This window comes from Sinocyclocheilus anshuiensis, unplaced genomic scaffold (genome assembly GCF_001515605.1).
Source record: "Sinocyclocheilus anshuiensis isolate Anshui unplaced genomic scaffold, SAMN03320099.WGS_v1.1 scaffold443, whole genome shotgun sequence".
In the NCBI taxonomy this organism is placed as follows: domain Eukaryota; kingdom Metazoa; phylum Chordata; class Actinopteri; order Cypriniformes; family Cyprinidae; genus Sinocyclocheilus; species Sinocyclocheilus anshuiensis.
This window is the reverse complement of record NW_015548211.1, coordinates 37,724-50,299: the sequence shown is the minus strand read 5'-3', so window position 1 is coordinate 50,299 and position 12,576 is coordinate 37,724. Positions and strand designations below refer to the sequence as shown.

The 12,576-nt window shown below is 33.9% G+C and overlaps 1 protein-coding gene across 1 annotated transcript in view; it reads left to right on the top strand.

The window, feature by feature from the left end:
* Positions 1–11,052: 11,052 nt before the first annotated feature.
* LOC107653773 (PDZ and LIM domain protein 5-like) overlaps positions 11,053–12,576 on the top strand; it is a 35,206-nt gene continuing 33,682 nt past the window's right edge. Inside the window, exon 1 of the mRNA XM_016440596.1 lies at positions 11,053–11,219. Coding sequence (XP_016296082.1) covers positions 11,124–11,219 — 96 coding nt within the window. The 5' untranslated portion in view covers positions 11,053–11,123. The remainder of the gene's footprint in view (positions 11,220–12,576) is intronic.

The window sequence follows — 12,576 nt, the reverse complement described above, 5'->3', positions numbered from 1 at the left end:
CAAAATAATTGTGACAGAAGAAATTGCAGTTATTGCAATGCAAGTAAACCTGTCGAATTTAAAGCAGAAATCTCATTTTTGTTCAAATGCTGAATAATTTACTAAAAACTCTAATTGTTATTTGAGCTCTCCTTTTTTTTCTTGTCATGCATTACCAAATTAGTTCCAGTGAGTAGATTTTTCTTCATTTAAAGTCTCTTTATCGATGTTGTGGCCATGACACTATAATATCACACTAACAATGTTCATGCTGTAAGTAATAAACGTCAAATTTGGCTCACGTGAACATGTATCATGAATTAATGTAGCATTTATACAATACAGGTTTTTTTTAATCAAAGCAGCTTCCCAGTAATAAACAAGAAAATAACTTCTGCAACATTCATCATGAAATGACTTCAATTTCAGCTATAAGCAGCTCTACAGAAGACAATAGTGTCACTATTCAGCTCAGTTTAATGACAGTGTCGATGTTGCAAAGTCCATCAGTTACAGAACAAATTGGATTTAGCTGTAAAGCAGCTCTACAGAAGACAATAGTGTCATTAACCCGCTCAATGTTGATTAAATTCTCCGTTTGGAGATCAGGATGTGCTTTGTGCTAGTCTTGTTTTGTGGGTATTTTTAACAGTTTGTATTTTAATATTTAATGTCTGGCCTGTGAGCTGCTGTTGTAAGTGCTTTACTGTAATGATGAGTCAAAGTTATTTTCTGTGTTACATTACAGGGCAAACTGTGATAGAGCTGAACTTATACTGAAGCTCGAGTTCATCCCAATACTGTCAAACACAGTCAGATAAGAGCAACCTATTAGACCGGCGATTCCAACTAAAGCATGTTTAATTGCTCTATCCTAGATCTCCCTGCTTTACATTGTAGGCTTCTTTCGGCTGTATGTTCTCCAGCACCTTTTGTGCATGTGAGTCGTCCCATAATGAAAACATAGCGAATCCCGTGGCACCTGTACCTTCTCGAATCCTGTTTTGTGCTAGAACATTTGAGTGGTTTGTGAGGAAATATATATGTATACTTGTGTAAGATACAGTATAAAACAAGAAAAAGTGGCTTGAATCTTCATCTTGATCCAAATTTATATTTACATTTATGCCCTTGGCACATGCATCTACACCAAAAGAACATAATGCTCATATGTTTGGTGAAGCCCTAATTAGCCATTTTTTGTGCCAATCAAATGTTATCCAATGCAAATTCACAGGGAACAGGCCAAGTGTTGTGTACATTCCCACATGTTCTATGTTATCATTATTATTAATATTAATTGTGAGGATGAGAATACAACAGAGCTTTATTGTTTCTTGCACACTGCATTGGACTGCCTGCGATTAAATGAACAGTGAATAAAAATCCCACGACTGGCTGTTACTTACCACCTTCATTTCCCGGATTATTTCTCATTCATCTGGATCTTGGAGCATTAGAGAGACTCGGGTAAGTACAGGTCAAACCTTTACATGAACTTATGATTAAAATGGGTGTCGTATTGGCGTATGACGTACGGTCTGGAGTCCTGGTTAGTCTCAGGTTAAGAACGAATCACCAGCTGTGGGGAACTGTTTTGGCACTTGTTTAGACTTGTGAATGGTCTATAAGAGAGTGGAACAAAATTGTATGCAAGAAACTAATACGAACTGATGCTAGTGATCTTTTTTGATAGGAGCAATCAGCTGTGCTGCCATTTTCAAAGCTATAGCTGACGAAGCAAACTTGACAGAAGGTAAACCAAACTAATTAAAATATCTTTGAAAATTATCAATGCTGAGGGATGATTGGGGTCCAGTGTGAATTCTGGGCCAGTTGTTGCATTGCCACAATGCATTAATTGTGAAATTTGATGACTTAAATTTTGAAAAACATAAAATCACTGTTTTTTTGGAAGAAAAAAAGGTACAAAAGTTGTCACTGGGGCGGTACCTTTTCAAAAGGCACACCTTTGTACCTAAAGATTCCATATTGGTACCTTAAAGGTACATATTAGTATCTAAAAGGTACAAAAGTGTACCTTTTGAAAAGGTACCGCCCCAGTGACAGCTTTTGTACCTTTTTTTCTGAGAGTGTATGAATTAGCTGTTCCAGCTATTATTGCTTAAAATCTAGTAAGTTACTGTAAATTGTACAATGGTGGTGTCAGATCACAGCATGGTAATTTTTGTTAGGATACCATGATGTTTTTGGCAGATTTTAATATTATGTGAAACTTTGCTATAGAGAGGCACATCAAGATAATAGTTTAATAAACGCTAGTCATTAAACCGTTAAAATATATGAGGTAACTTATATTCTTAAATTGTTTAATCCAGTTTCTTTCTATATGACTTTCTATTTAAAGTAGTCCCGGTGTGCTTCTAAAAACTGATATTCTTTACGTTTCATTATCTGGGATGTTAAAACGAAGTCAACCGAACTGCCTCACAGTGTCTTCTTTCTCCGAATCGCCAATTTGGCAGATTTTAATATTATGTGAAACTTTGCTATAGAGAGGCACATCAAGATAATAGTTTAATAAACGCTAGTCATTAAACCGTTAAAATATATGAGGTAACTTGTATTCTTAAATTGTTTAATCCAGTTTCTTTCTATATGACTTTCTATTTAAAGTAGTGCCGGTGTGCTTCTAAAAACTGATATTCTTTATGTTTCATTATCTGGGATGTTAAAACGAAGTCAACCGAACTGCCTCACAGTTCCTTCTTTCTCCGAATCGCCAGTAAATCACAGAAAAACAACATTGATTAAACGTCAGTCTTAATTTAGCTGCACAGACAGGGGTTTAGGGTTAACTAGACCCACAAAATCCCAACAGATCAGAGGCAAATATATAATCAAATGAGGCTGTGGCGAAATTGAATATTAATTAAATGATCGGCCACGAGTCCTTTTTGATTGGATGAAAGATAAAAGCTGGTTTTATGATGAGGACTTGACTCATGAATATTAAGTTTTTTCTCTCTTGTGCACACGAACTTATTACATGATTATTTGTAGGCTAGTCTTGTTATTTTATTTGCATTTAACACAACTTTCCAAACCCATTAGAACCATTCTGTTTATTACTCACGAACAGCTCAGCCCCTAACCAAAATATTTTCTAATAACATTCCCATTAGGTTATGGGTCTCGCTTATTATTAATTATTATTAACATTTAAAAAAATATTTAAAGCGTTTTAGGAAAAAAGTTCCATAAACAATGTATAAATAACATTTTATATTCAAAACGTCTCGCTTATTATTAATTATTATTAACATTTAAAAAAATATTTAAAGCGTTTTAGGAAAAAAGTTCCATAAACAATGTATAAATAACATTTTATATTCAAAACGTCTCGCTTATTATTAATTATTATTAACATTTAAAAAAATATTTAAAGCGTTTTAGGAAAAAAGTTCCATAAACAATGTATAAATAACATTTTATATTCAAAACGTCTCGCTTATTATTAATTATTATTAACATTTAAAAAAATATTTAAAGCGTTTTAGGAAAAAAGTTCCATAAACAATGTATAAATAACATTTTATATTCAAAACGTCTCGCTTATTATTAATTATTATTAACATTTAAAACAACATTTAAAGCGTTTTTTTAATAAATAATATTATTAATTATTATTAACATTTAAAAAAACATTTAAAGCGTTTTAGGAAAAAAGTTCCATAAACAATGTATAAATAATATTTTATATTCAAAACGTCTCGCTTATTTATTATTATTAACATGTAAAAAAAAACATTTAAAGCGTTTTAGGAAAAAAGTTCCATAAACAATGTATAAATAACATTTTATATTCAAAACGTCTCGCTTATTATTAATTATTATTAACGTTTAAAACAACATTTAAAGCGTTTTTTTAATAAATAATATTATTAATTATTATTAACATTTAAAAAAACATTTAAAGCGTTTTAGGAAAAAAGTTCTGTAAACAATGTATAAATAGCATTTTATATTAAAAACTTCTCGCTTAATTATTATTTATTATTAACATTTTAAAAAAAAAACATTTAAAGCGTTTTTTTAATAAATAATATTATTTATTATTATTAACATTTATAAAAACATTTAAAGCGTTTTAGGAAAAAAGTTCCGTAAACAATGTATAAATAGCATTTTATATTCAAAACGTCTCGCTTATTAATTATTATTAACATTTAAAGAAAAACATTTAAAGCGTTTTTTTAATAAATAATATTATAAATTATTATTAACATTTAAAAAAAAACATTTAAAGCGTTTTAGGAAAAAAGTTCCGTAAACAATGTATAAATAGCATTTTATATTCAAAACGTCTCGCTTATTAATTATTATTAACATTTAAAGAAAAACATTTAAAGCGTTTTTTTAATAAATAATATTATTAATTATTATTAACATTTAAAAAAACATTTAAAGCGTTTTAGGAAAAAAGTTCTGTAAACAATGTATAAATAGCATTTTATATTAAAAACTTCTCGCTTAATTATTATTTATTATTAACATTTTAAAAAAAAAACATTTAAAGCGTTTTTTTAATAAATAATATTATTTATTATTATTAACATTTATAAAAACATTTAAAGCATTTTAGGAAAAAAGTTCCGTAAACTATGTATAAATAACATTTTTGTACTAACTCTCTGAGAGCATTGTTAAAGACTATAACACTTTGAACAAACATGGTTTTAATGTGTTACTGAAAGAACGTTTTGTTTTCTTTCTTCAAAACTTTGCCAGAACATTCTGAGAACATTCTCTAGCTGTTAGCTGCATGGGAACACTCTAAAACATGCTGGGTTGTTTCAACCCAACTCTGGGTACATATTTGACCCAACCCAGCATGTTTTAGAGTGAAGAATCAAAACGTGAGGAATGATCTAGTCACGTGTTTAGTATGACAGCATGACAGTAAAATGGACAAAAATATCACTTTTGTTTGCAGTGCTGTTTTATCCAGTAGATGGCAGTATTTGACCACACTATACTTAAACTAGTAAACTGCAGCTCATGCTCTGAAATGATAGAAAACACATCTCACCTGATTACTGATAAGACATGTTCAAAATAACACACAGTGCAATGCTTTTGTTCTGAAACACGTTACCAATTGTTGTCATCAACTAGGAGGAATTAGCCGGTATTCCTGGCTTGCACGGATGGGAAAAACTGTGTCATTGTGTCACTAACACTGAGCTGGCGTCTCCTGCATACATCTCACATGACCTCGTTTAGATGGCTATGGCTTCAGGGCATGACCGCTTATTGTGAGGTACACTCTTAAAAATAAAGGTGCTTCACGGTGATGCCACAGAAGAACCTTTTTGTCTAAATGGTTCCATAAAGAACATTTAACATCTGAAGACCCTTGCTGTTTCACAACAGCTTCTTTGTGGCGAAAGAAGTTTATAAAAAGTTAAGAAACAGATGGTTCTTTAAAGAACCTTTGACTGAATGCTTCTTTGTGGAACCAGAAATAGTTCTTCTGTGGCATCGCTGTGAAGAAGCTTTTAAGCAGCTTTATTTTTAAGAGTGTAGTTATTGTTAGAAAGGTATTTTGAAAATGAAATGGCTTTTTTGATCGTTTGTTCTTCGAATTGACATCAGATATTGTTACTGTAAATGAACTCTATACTGTATAATTCTAGTTTCACGTTTGCTTCAGTTTCACAGCATCAGACCTAGTTAATGTTCATTAAGATGATGGCATTTGTGTAAAAAGGGCCATTTGACCAACATGTTGTGTTCGATTAATTTAGCTCAACTAAGTATTGAAAGCGCTCCTGGCATCCAAGCGAATGTATTTTTGCTCAGTGTTGCCTGGATGATTATTTTAATCTGAGATTATTTGTGGCGACAGTGTTTCACGGTAAAAGATTTGTAGACCGACCAGTATTTTTGCACATAAAACAATCTTTCAATCTGACAACAATCATATTGTACAAGAATTTCTTGTCATATCTTACAATATATTTATATAAATGTAATATATATATATATAGAGAGAGAGAGAGAGAGAGAGAGAGGTGTTAGGGCAATATTTGGATAATGTGAGTGATACAATGTTTTTTTGTCTATGTAAATGAAGCAATTAAATAAATAAAATATGTAAAAAATAAAAAGTGATGTTTTGTCCTAGAAATTTATTTAAGATATTGGGTAGGTGATTTATTGATATATTTAAATATATCAATAAATCGTTAAAACATGGTTGAAATGTGCACATAACAGGAGGGTTAAATAATTAAACCATTCACTGGATAAATCAGTGCTGGCAGTATTTTTATTATTATTTTTGAAGGGAGAAGCAAGTACCGAACAAAGCGCATAAAATAATAGTCTAAGTGGTAACAGGATCTGAAAATAGGCACTGTCATAATATTTTAAAGATATTAATGACTGACTGTTGTGACATAAAGCAATAAACAACATAAACAATGGGGATGAATTTAAACATTTTTTGCTGACGTATATAAGATTTTGCCAGCGATATAAATAAATGAACAATGTATTCAAGACCTTTGTTAGTTTTGTTTTCATAATACACAATACTATCCTTTAATGTAAAAACGTCGTTAATCTTTACTAAATAAAAAATAAATTATGCCAATTCCATCCAAAGGCTTTGGACATTTTTACATTCAAAGAAAAAACGAATCGGCTCTTTTTTTCACTTTTACAAAAGGAATGTACTTTTTAAATGTCCTTTTTTAGTTTTATTATTAATACAATATTTAAAGGGTGTTAACAAAGCAGTCTTCCAATTAATTTGATCAGTAATAGAGTTCCAAAAAAATTCTATTTTTTTTTTAAATAGTACAAATATGTTTGTTATTGCATTCTTTATCCATTTAATGTCAGTTTTGGTTTTGTCATTATTATAGAGTTACAGTCAGTGTCTATAATAAATAAATAAAATAACGCATTACAAGTAACGCGAGTTACGTAATCAGATTACTTGAATAGAAGGGTTCCATAAATGGTGAAGATTGGTCATGGAAACGTAGATGCCAATCAAGAACTTGTATTTTTAATAGTGCATGGATGTTAAAGGTTCTTCATGGAACCACCAATGCCGACAAAGAACGTTTATTTGTAAGTGTGTAAGAAAAAAATGGGTCTTTTAAGCACAGTTTATTGAAAGATTCTTTGGGGGACCAAGCAAAAATGGTCTGAAAGTGGCGTGTTGGAGAATGAAGCCTTTTGAGTGGATAATAATCGTAAAGTTAAATGCAGAGTATGAACATAATTAACAGTCATTTCATGTAATTTTGTCGGTTCCAAATAGGGCTGCACGATAAATCGAATGCGATATTTAACGCGCATCTTATGAGTAAAGCCGGTTCTGTAAACAGTTTATTGAAAGATTCTTTGGGGGACCAAGCAAAAATGCTCTGAAAGTGGCGTGTTGGAGAATGAAGCCTTTTGAGTGGATAATAATCGTAAAGTTAAATGCAGTATGAACATAATTAACAGTCATTTCATGTAATTTTGTCGGTTTTCTGACAAGATGCGCATTAAATATCGCATGCGATTTATCGTGCAGCCCTAGTTCCAAATGACTAACCGGTCAGTGACCTTAAAGGATTAGTTCACTTCCAGAAAAAACATTTCCTGATGATTTACTCACCCCCATGTCATCCAAGATGTTCATGTCTTTCTTTCTTCAGTTGCAAAGAAATTAAGGTTTTTGAGGAAAACATTCTAGGATTTTTCTCGTTATAATGGATTTCAATGGGGACCAATGTGCTGAAGGTCCAAATTGCAGTTTCAGTGCAGCTTCAAAGAGCTCTACACGATCCCAGCCGAGGAATAAGGGTCTAATCTAGCCAAACCATCGCTCATTTTCTTAAACAAATAAAAAGGGGCGAGTAAATTACCAGAATTTTTATTCTGGAAGTGAACTAGTCCTTTAAGCAAGAAAGTGAGTAGTGTGCGTGCTTGCGTGTGTGTGCATACTATATTTTCATACAAAATCGTCCCCAGAAGTGAGCTAAATGTGATGAAACCTTCTTTAGGGACATCTGGGGAAGTAGTCGAACAAAAACAGGATCGTCCCCCATGTGTGTAGGTGGAATTGAAACACAGCAACACTTTACCAACCCCCCTAACCTTCCCATGCGATAGACTGGATTGAGTTATTACAGACGGACGTGATCCAACACGCCTGAACTGAACCCAGGCCGGGTGCGGTTTTGCGTCTCCGGTCTGCAGGTGATGTCTGTAGGAGCTTCACCATTGGGATTCATCAATAATAAGTTGGTAATAGCCTAGTAAAACACAAGGACGTTTTGTTCAGGTGCATTCCTGTTACATAAGAGCCAATGAAACGCTGGTAATCATTAGTTGGTCAGCATTACAGAGCGCACCTGTGTTTTACAGGGAAGCTCCGAATGCTTTCGCAGCTGACTAACCAATCGAAGCAGCGTCTGAGAATGTGTTTACGGGTCACTTTGGTAGTTTCTAGGTTCTGAGGTCAGACCTGCATGGCTAAACATTAAACTGGTAAATGTTGCATTGAAAGTCCAGCCCTGTTAGAGCTCGTTTCTTTATGTGTTGGCATAATAAATTCCTAAATTGCCACCTATGGATCAGTAGCTCAACCCTGTCTACAGGGATTTAACGGCTGTCATAAGCGTGTTATTTTAGAGCTTGGATGGATGAAGAATTAGGTAATTCCTCCATTAAATGGAACTTTCCATAAACTGGAAAGTTATGCCGTTTCTGGCCAATATGATGTTTGGCTTTGATCTTAAGCTAATATTCACTCTTAAAAATAAAGGTTCTTTATTAGCATCGATGGTTCAATGAAGAACCTCTAACATACATGTAAGCTTTCCATTCCACAGAGGTTCTTTTTAGTATGTTCTTCACACTAAGAAAAAATGGTTCTTTTGGCGAACCGAAAATGGTCCAAAAATGAAGTGCTGGGAGTCCAAAATTTATAGTTACTTTATTTTACTAAATAAAATGCTATGTTTTTATTGGACGGCTGGATACCAGGCTGTCCGTTTTCCAGGGCGTGCCTTTGGTATCGCGTCGTACCCGTCACCGAGCAGCCTGGCGCCATTCGCACCATGAGAAAACCAACCGTGACTGACAGATCAGTGGAAAAGCTTGTTGGTGTTCGGACTGTTTTAGCTCATATGGTGACTGACATATTAAGCCTCTGTGGTTACCCCTTGTTTATAGTTTAAAAGTTTGTTTTTGTGTATATGACTGGGCATGTTTCAAGCTCAAAAGTAACTAATTGCCATTATTATGCGCTTAAAGGAATAGTTCACCCGAAAAATAACATTTTCTGACAATTACTCTGACCATCCAAGATGTAGATAAGTTTATTTCTTCATCAGATTTGGAGAAATGTAGCATTCCATCACTTGCTTACCAGTGGATTCTCTGCAGTGAATAGGTGCCGTTAGAATCAGTCCAAAACAGCTCTAAACAAATATGTGGGTGGATTTTGATGTGAGAGACAACAGGAGATGGACTTTTACAATGCAGGACGTGTTATTATGGATTATGGACTCATATTTTAGCCAGAAGCAAAAAGCATTAAAATGCCTTAATGGTGTATTAGTTTCTTGCATTTTAAATTCTAATCTTACATTTGCTTAAAATTTGTCGACTTTGTGAAGTATTTGTTCATATAGATGCTTTCAAACTACTAGTCATGGACTAAAAGTCTGCAAACCCCAGCTTAAAGAGAGTTTGAAGAATCTTATAGTTATTCTGACTCTGTCTGAATCACAACACTATTGTTAATGTAGATCTGAAAAGATGAGTAAATGTTCCTGTTAGAAAGCCAGTGTGACAAACACAAACAGCCCTGATGGCTTCAGGCATGGAAAAACTCTTGATTCACTCTATTCGGGAAGTTCTCAATACATGTTGTTCTCTATAACCGCACCCTTAGTGCTTCCAGAGGAACTGCTGTCAAAAGAACGTTGCATCAGCTTCACTTATTCATTCAATAGTCACAGACACAACATGAGGCACACAACGCATCTTTGAGTCACCGTTGACGTTCATGTTCTCGTTCCATGCAATTCTGGTATTCAGTTATTAAATAGATGGCTGCTAATGTTAATGTTGAGGTTATATGGTGCATGTTGTCATCCACATAGTTCATTGACTTTCACTGGCCCTCATCTTTCCATTTGTCCAATTTATAACAGAAAATGGAAAATCCACAGAGTGATATATAAATAAACATCAATAAACGTTGAAGAGAGAGCTCTGTCACAGCATTTGACGAATATGAATGCATGTTTGAGGGTGTGGAAAGAAACGGGTCAGTTGAAATAAAGCAGGAATATTTTGCAGTTTAGATGTCCTCAGTTACTGACACATAGTGATTGTCTGAGCAGGTGAATAACATTGCTTTTAACTTCGTCAGTGTTGTGGCTGCGGGACATTCCTGAGCGAGACCCCCCAGAGTCTAATCCGTTCCTCTGGAATGTTTCTATTTGGCCTGTGCTGGATTTTACCAGGGTTTTATCTCACCAACAACTGCACGCTCACCCGTAAGCTCTTAAAATACTTGCCCGTGCGCGCCAAGATTCCCTCGTCCCATCAAGTTTATATAAATAGCGATTGCTCTTTTGTTTTATCTGTACTTATGAGATAAGTTTGGACTGAGCAGTCTTGTCCCTAGATTTATTTAAAACCTGTAGCATTTTCCAGATCAATCAGTCACACTGGTCAATCTGAGAGACTCTTCTCTATTTGTCTATTTCAGCCTAATAATTGGATTTCGTTTTATTTTCGTGTGTGTGTGTGTGTGTGTGTTTGTAATATATATTTGTGTTGTTGTTGTTTTTTTTGTTTGCTTATTTATTTGCTTACATGCATTCATGTATTTATATTTTTCTTTGTTTGCTTTATTTTATTTCTTTGATTGGGTATTAACTTCATTTGACGCATCCAAGGCAAGGATTTTGTCCAGAGTTGCAAAATGACATGTTTAGGTGTCAAAGGCATTAGATCATGTTTTGTTTCTGCATGATCAGTGACCTTTACTGTGTGTCCTGCTGAAACAACAACAACAACAACAACAACAAGTCTTTGCTGTCATTTTTCAGGCTGTGAATTGGACTGTGGCAGTACCCACAACAGTGACCCACTCCACCATGAGTAACTACAGCGTGTCCTTGATCGGACCTTCACCCTGGGGCTTCAGACTACAGGGTGGCAAGGACTTCAGCATGCCTCTCACCATCTCCAGAGTGAGTGTCACCTTCATCAAGTCATGCAAACTTTAAATGGCCCTTTAAATGTCAATAATAGGTGCATGAGAGACATATTGTTCTTCTTTGATCTGTGCATCCCCAGCATGTTGTTTAGCACATGCTGTCAGGCTGTTGGGTGATGATAGGCGATGATGGACCCTGTTATGATGCTCATGTTTGGTTACAAAGCTGTTGGCGTCTCTACTTTTCTCTCTCTATCTGTAGTCTATCCTGTAATCAGTATTTACCTCTTGAGCTTCGCGTCAGCTTTATTTACCACGTACATATTTCTTTACAAAGACAACTATAAATTTGTTTTTAGAAGTTGGTCAGTTATATACTTGAAAGATTTAAAGTCTTGAAAGTTTAACACGGGGATTCGTTTCAGTCATACTTCGATACAGAATGTGCTGTTTATAATCTTTTTTTATTTTTATAATGCACCATACTTTCACCCAAACTGAATAATTAAAAACCCGTTTAAACGGGTAAATCTTCTAAACATATTTTTGATTCTTCATTTTCTTTTCTGACATACTCCCAGTTCTTGTTAAAACACACTAGACATGCTTATTCTGTGCATTTTTAAAAACAGAAGCGTACCAGAGACATTGGAAAAAGCGTAATAACATTGGAAAAAGCGTCACGGCTAATTTGGATCACGTAAGCCAATTATATAATAAGGTGACCAGACGTGCCACTTCTAGGGAACACATTCAGCACAGGATTTCTAAATGCTTATTCTGTGCATTTTTAGCACTTTTTGTGTGAAATCATATTTATTTTGTCCATCAAAAGTGTGCTGTCACTTTAATTGAGCGTGAGCAGCGCAGCAAAAATAGACTCCTGCTTGACGCTCACACGCTGCTCCCGGTGTGAATGCACTCATTTAACGTGCATGCTGAAAAAAATATGCGCTGTTCACACGCTGCCCGCACTTGCAGTGTGAATCCGGCCTTATACTCCTCATGCATGAACAGTGCTTGTATTGTATTTTTCAGTGGTGTCGCAGGTGAAAAAAAGTGGTGTTTTAACATTGAAAATAGTACTTTGAAATAGTTTTCAGTCAGAAATTGCTGGTAAATTTTACGTAGTTACAAAGAAATAGCAAGTAAATGGATAAAATGATAGATAAGATGGATAACATTTTTACATTAAAAAAAAAAAACAGCAAATGGAAATATAAGTTAAATTTAGTCAATATTTGATATAAAATTATTCAATTTGTTATTTTAATAAAATATTAAATTTTTTGTAGACACTACAGTTCAAAAGTTCTTTTAGTTAAAACGTTTTTTACATTTTTTTAGTTATTTATTGCCAGTTTAATTGGATTATTTAAAAAAAAAAAAAT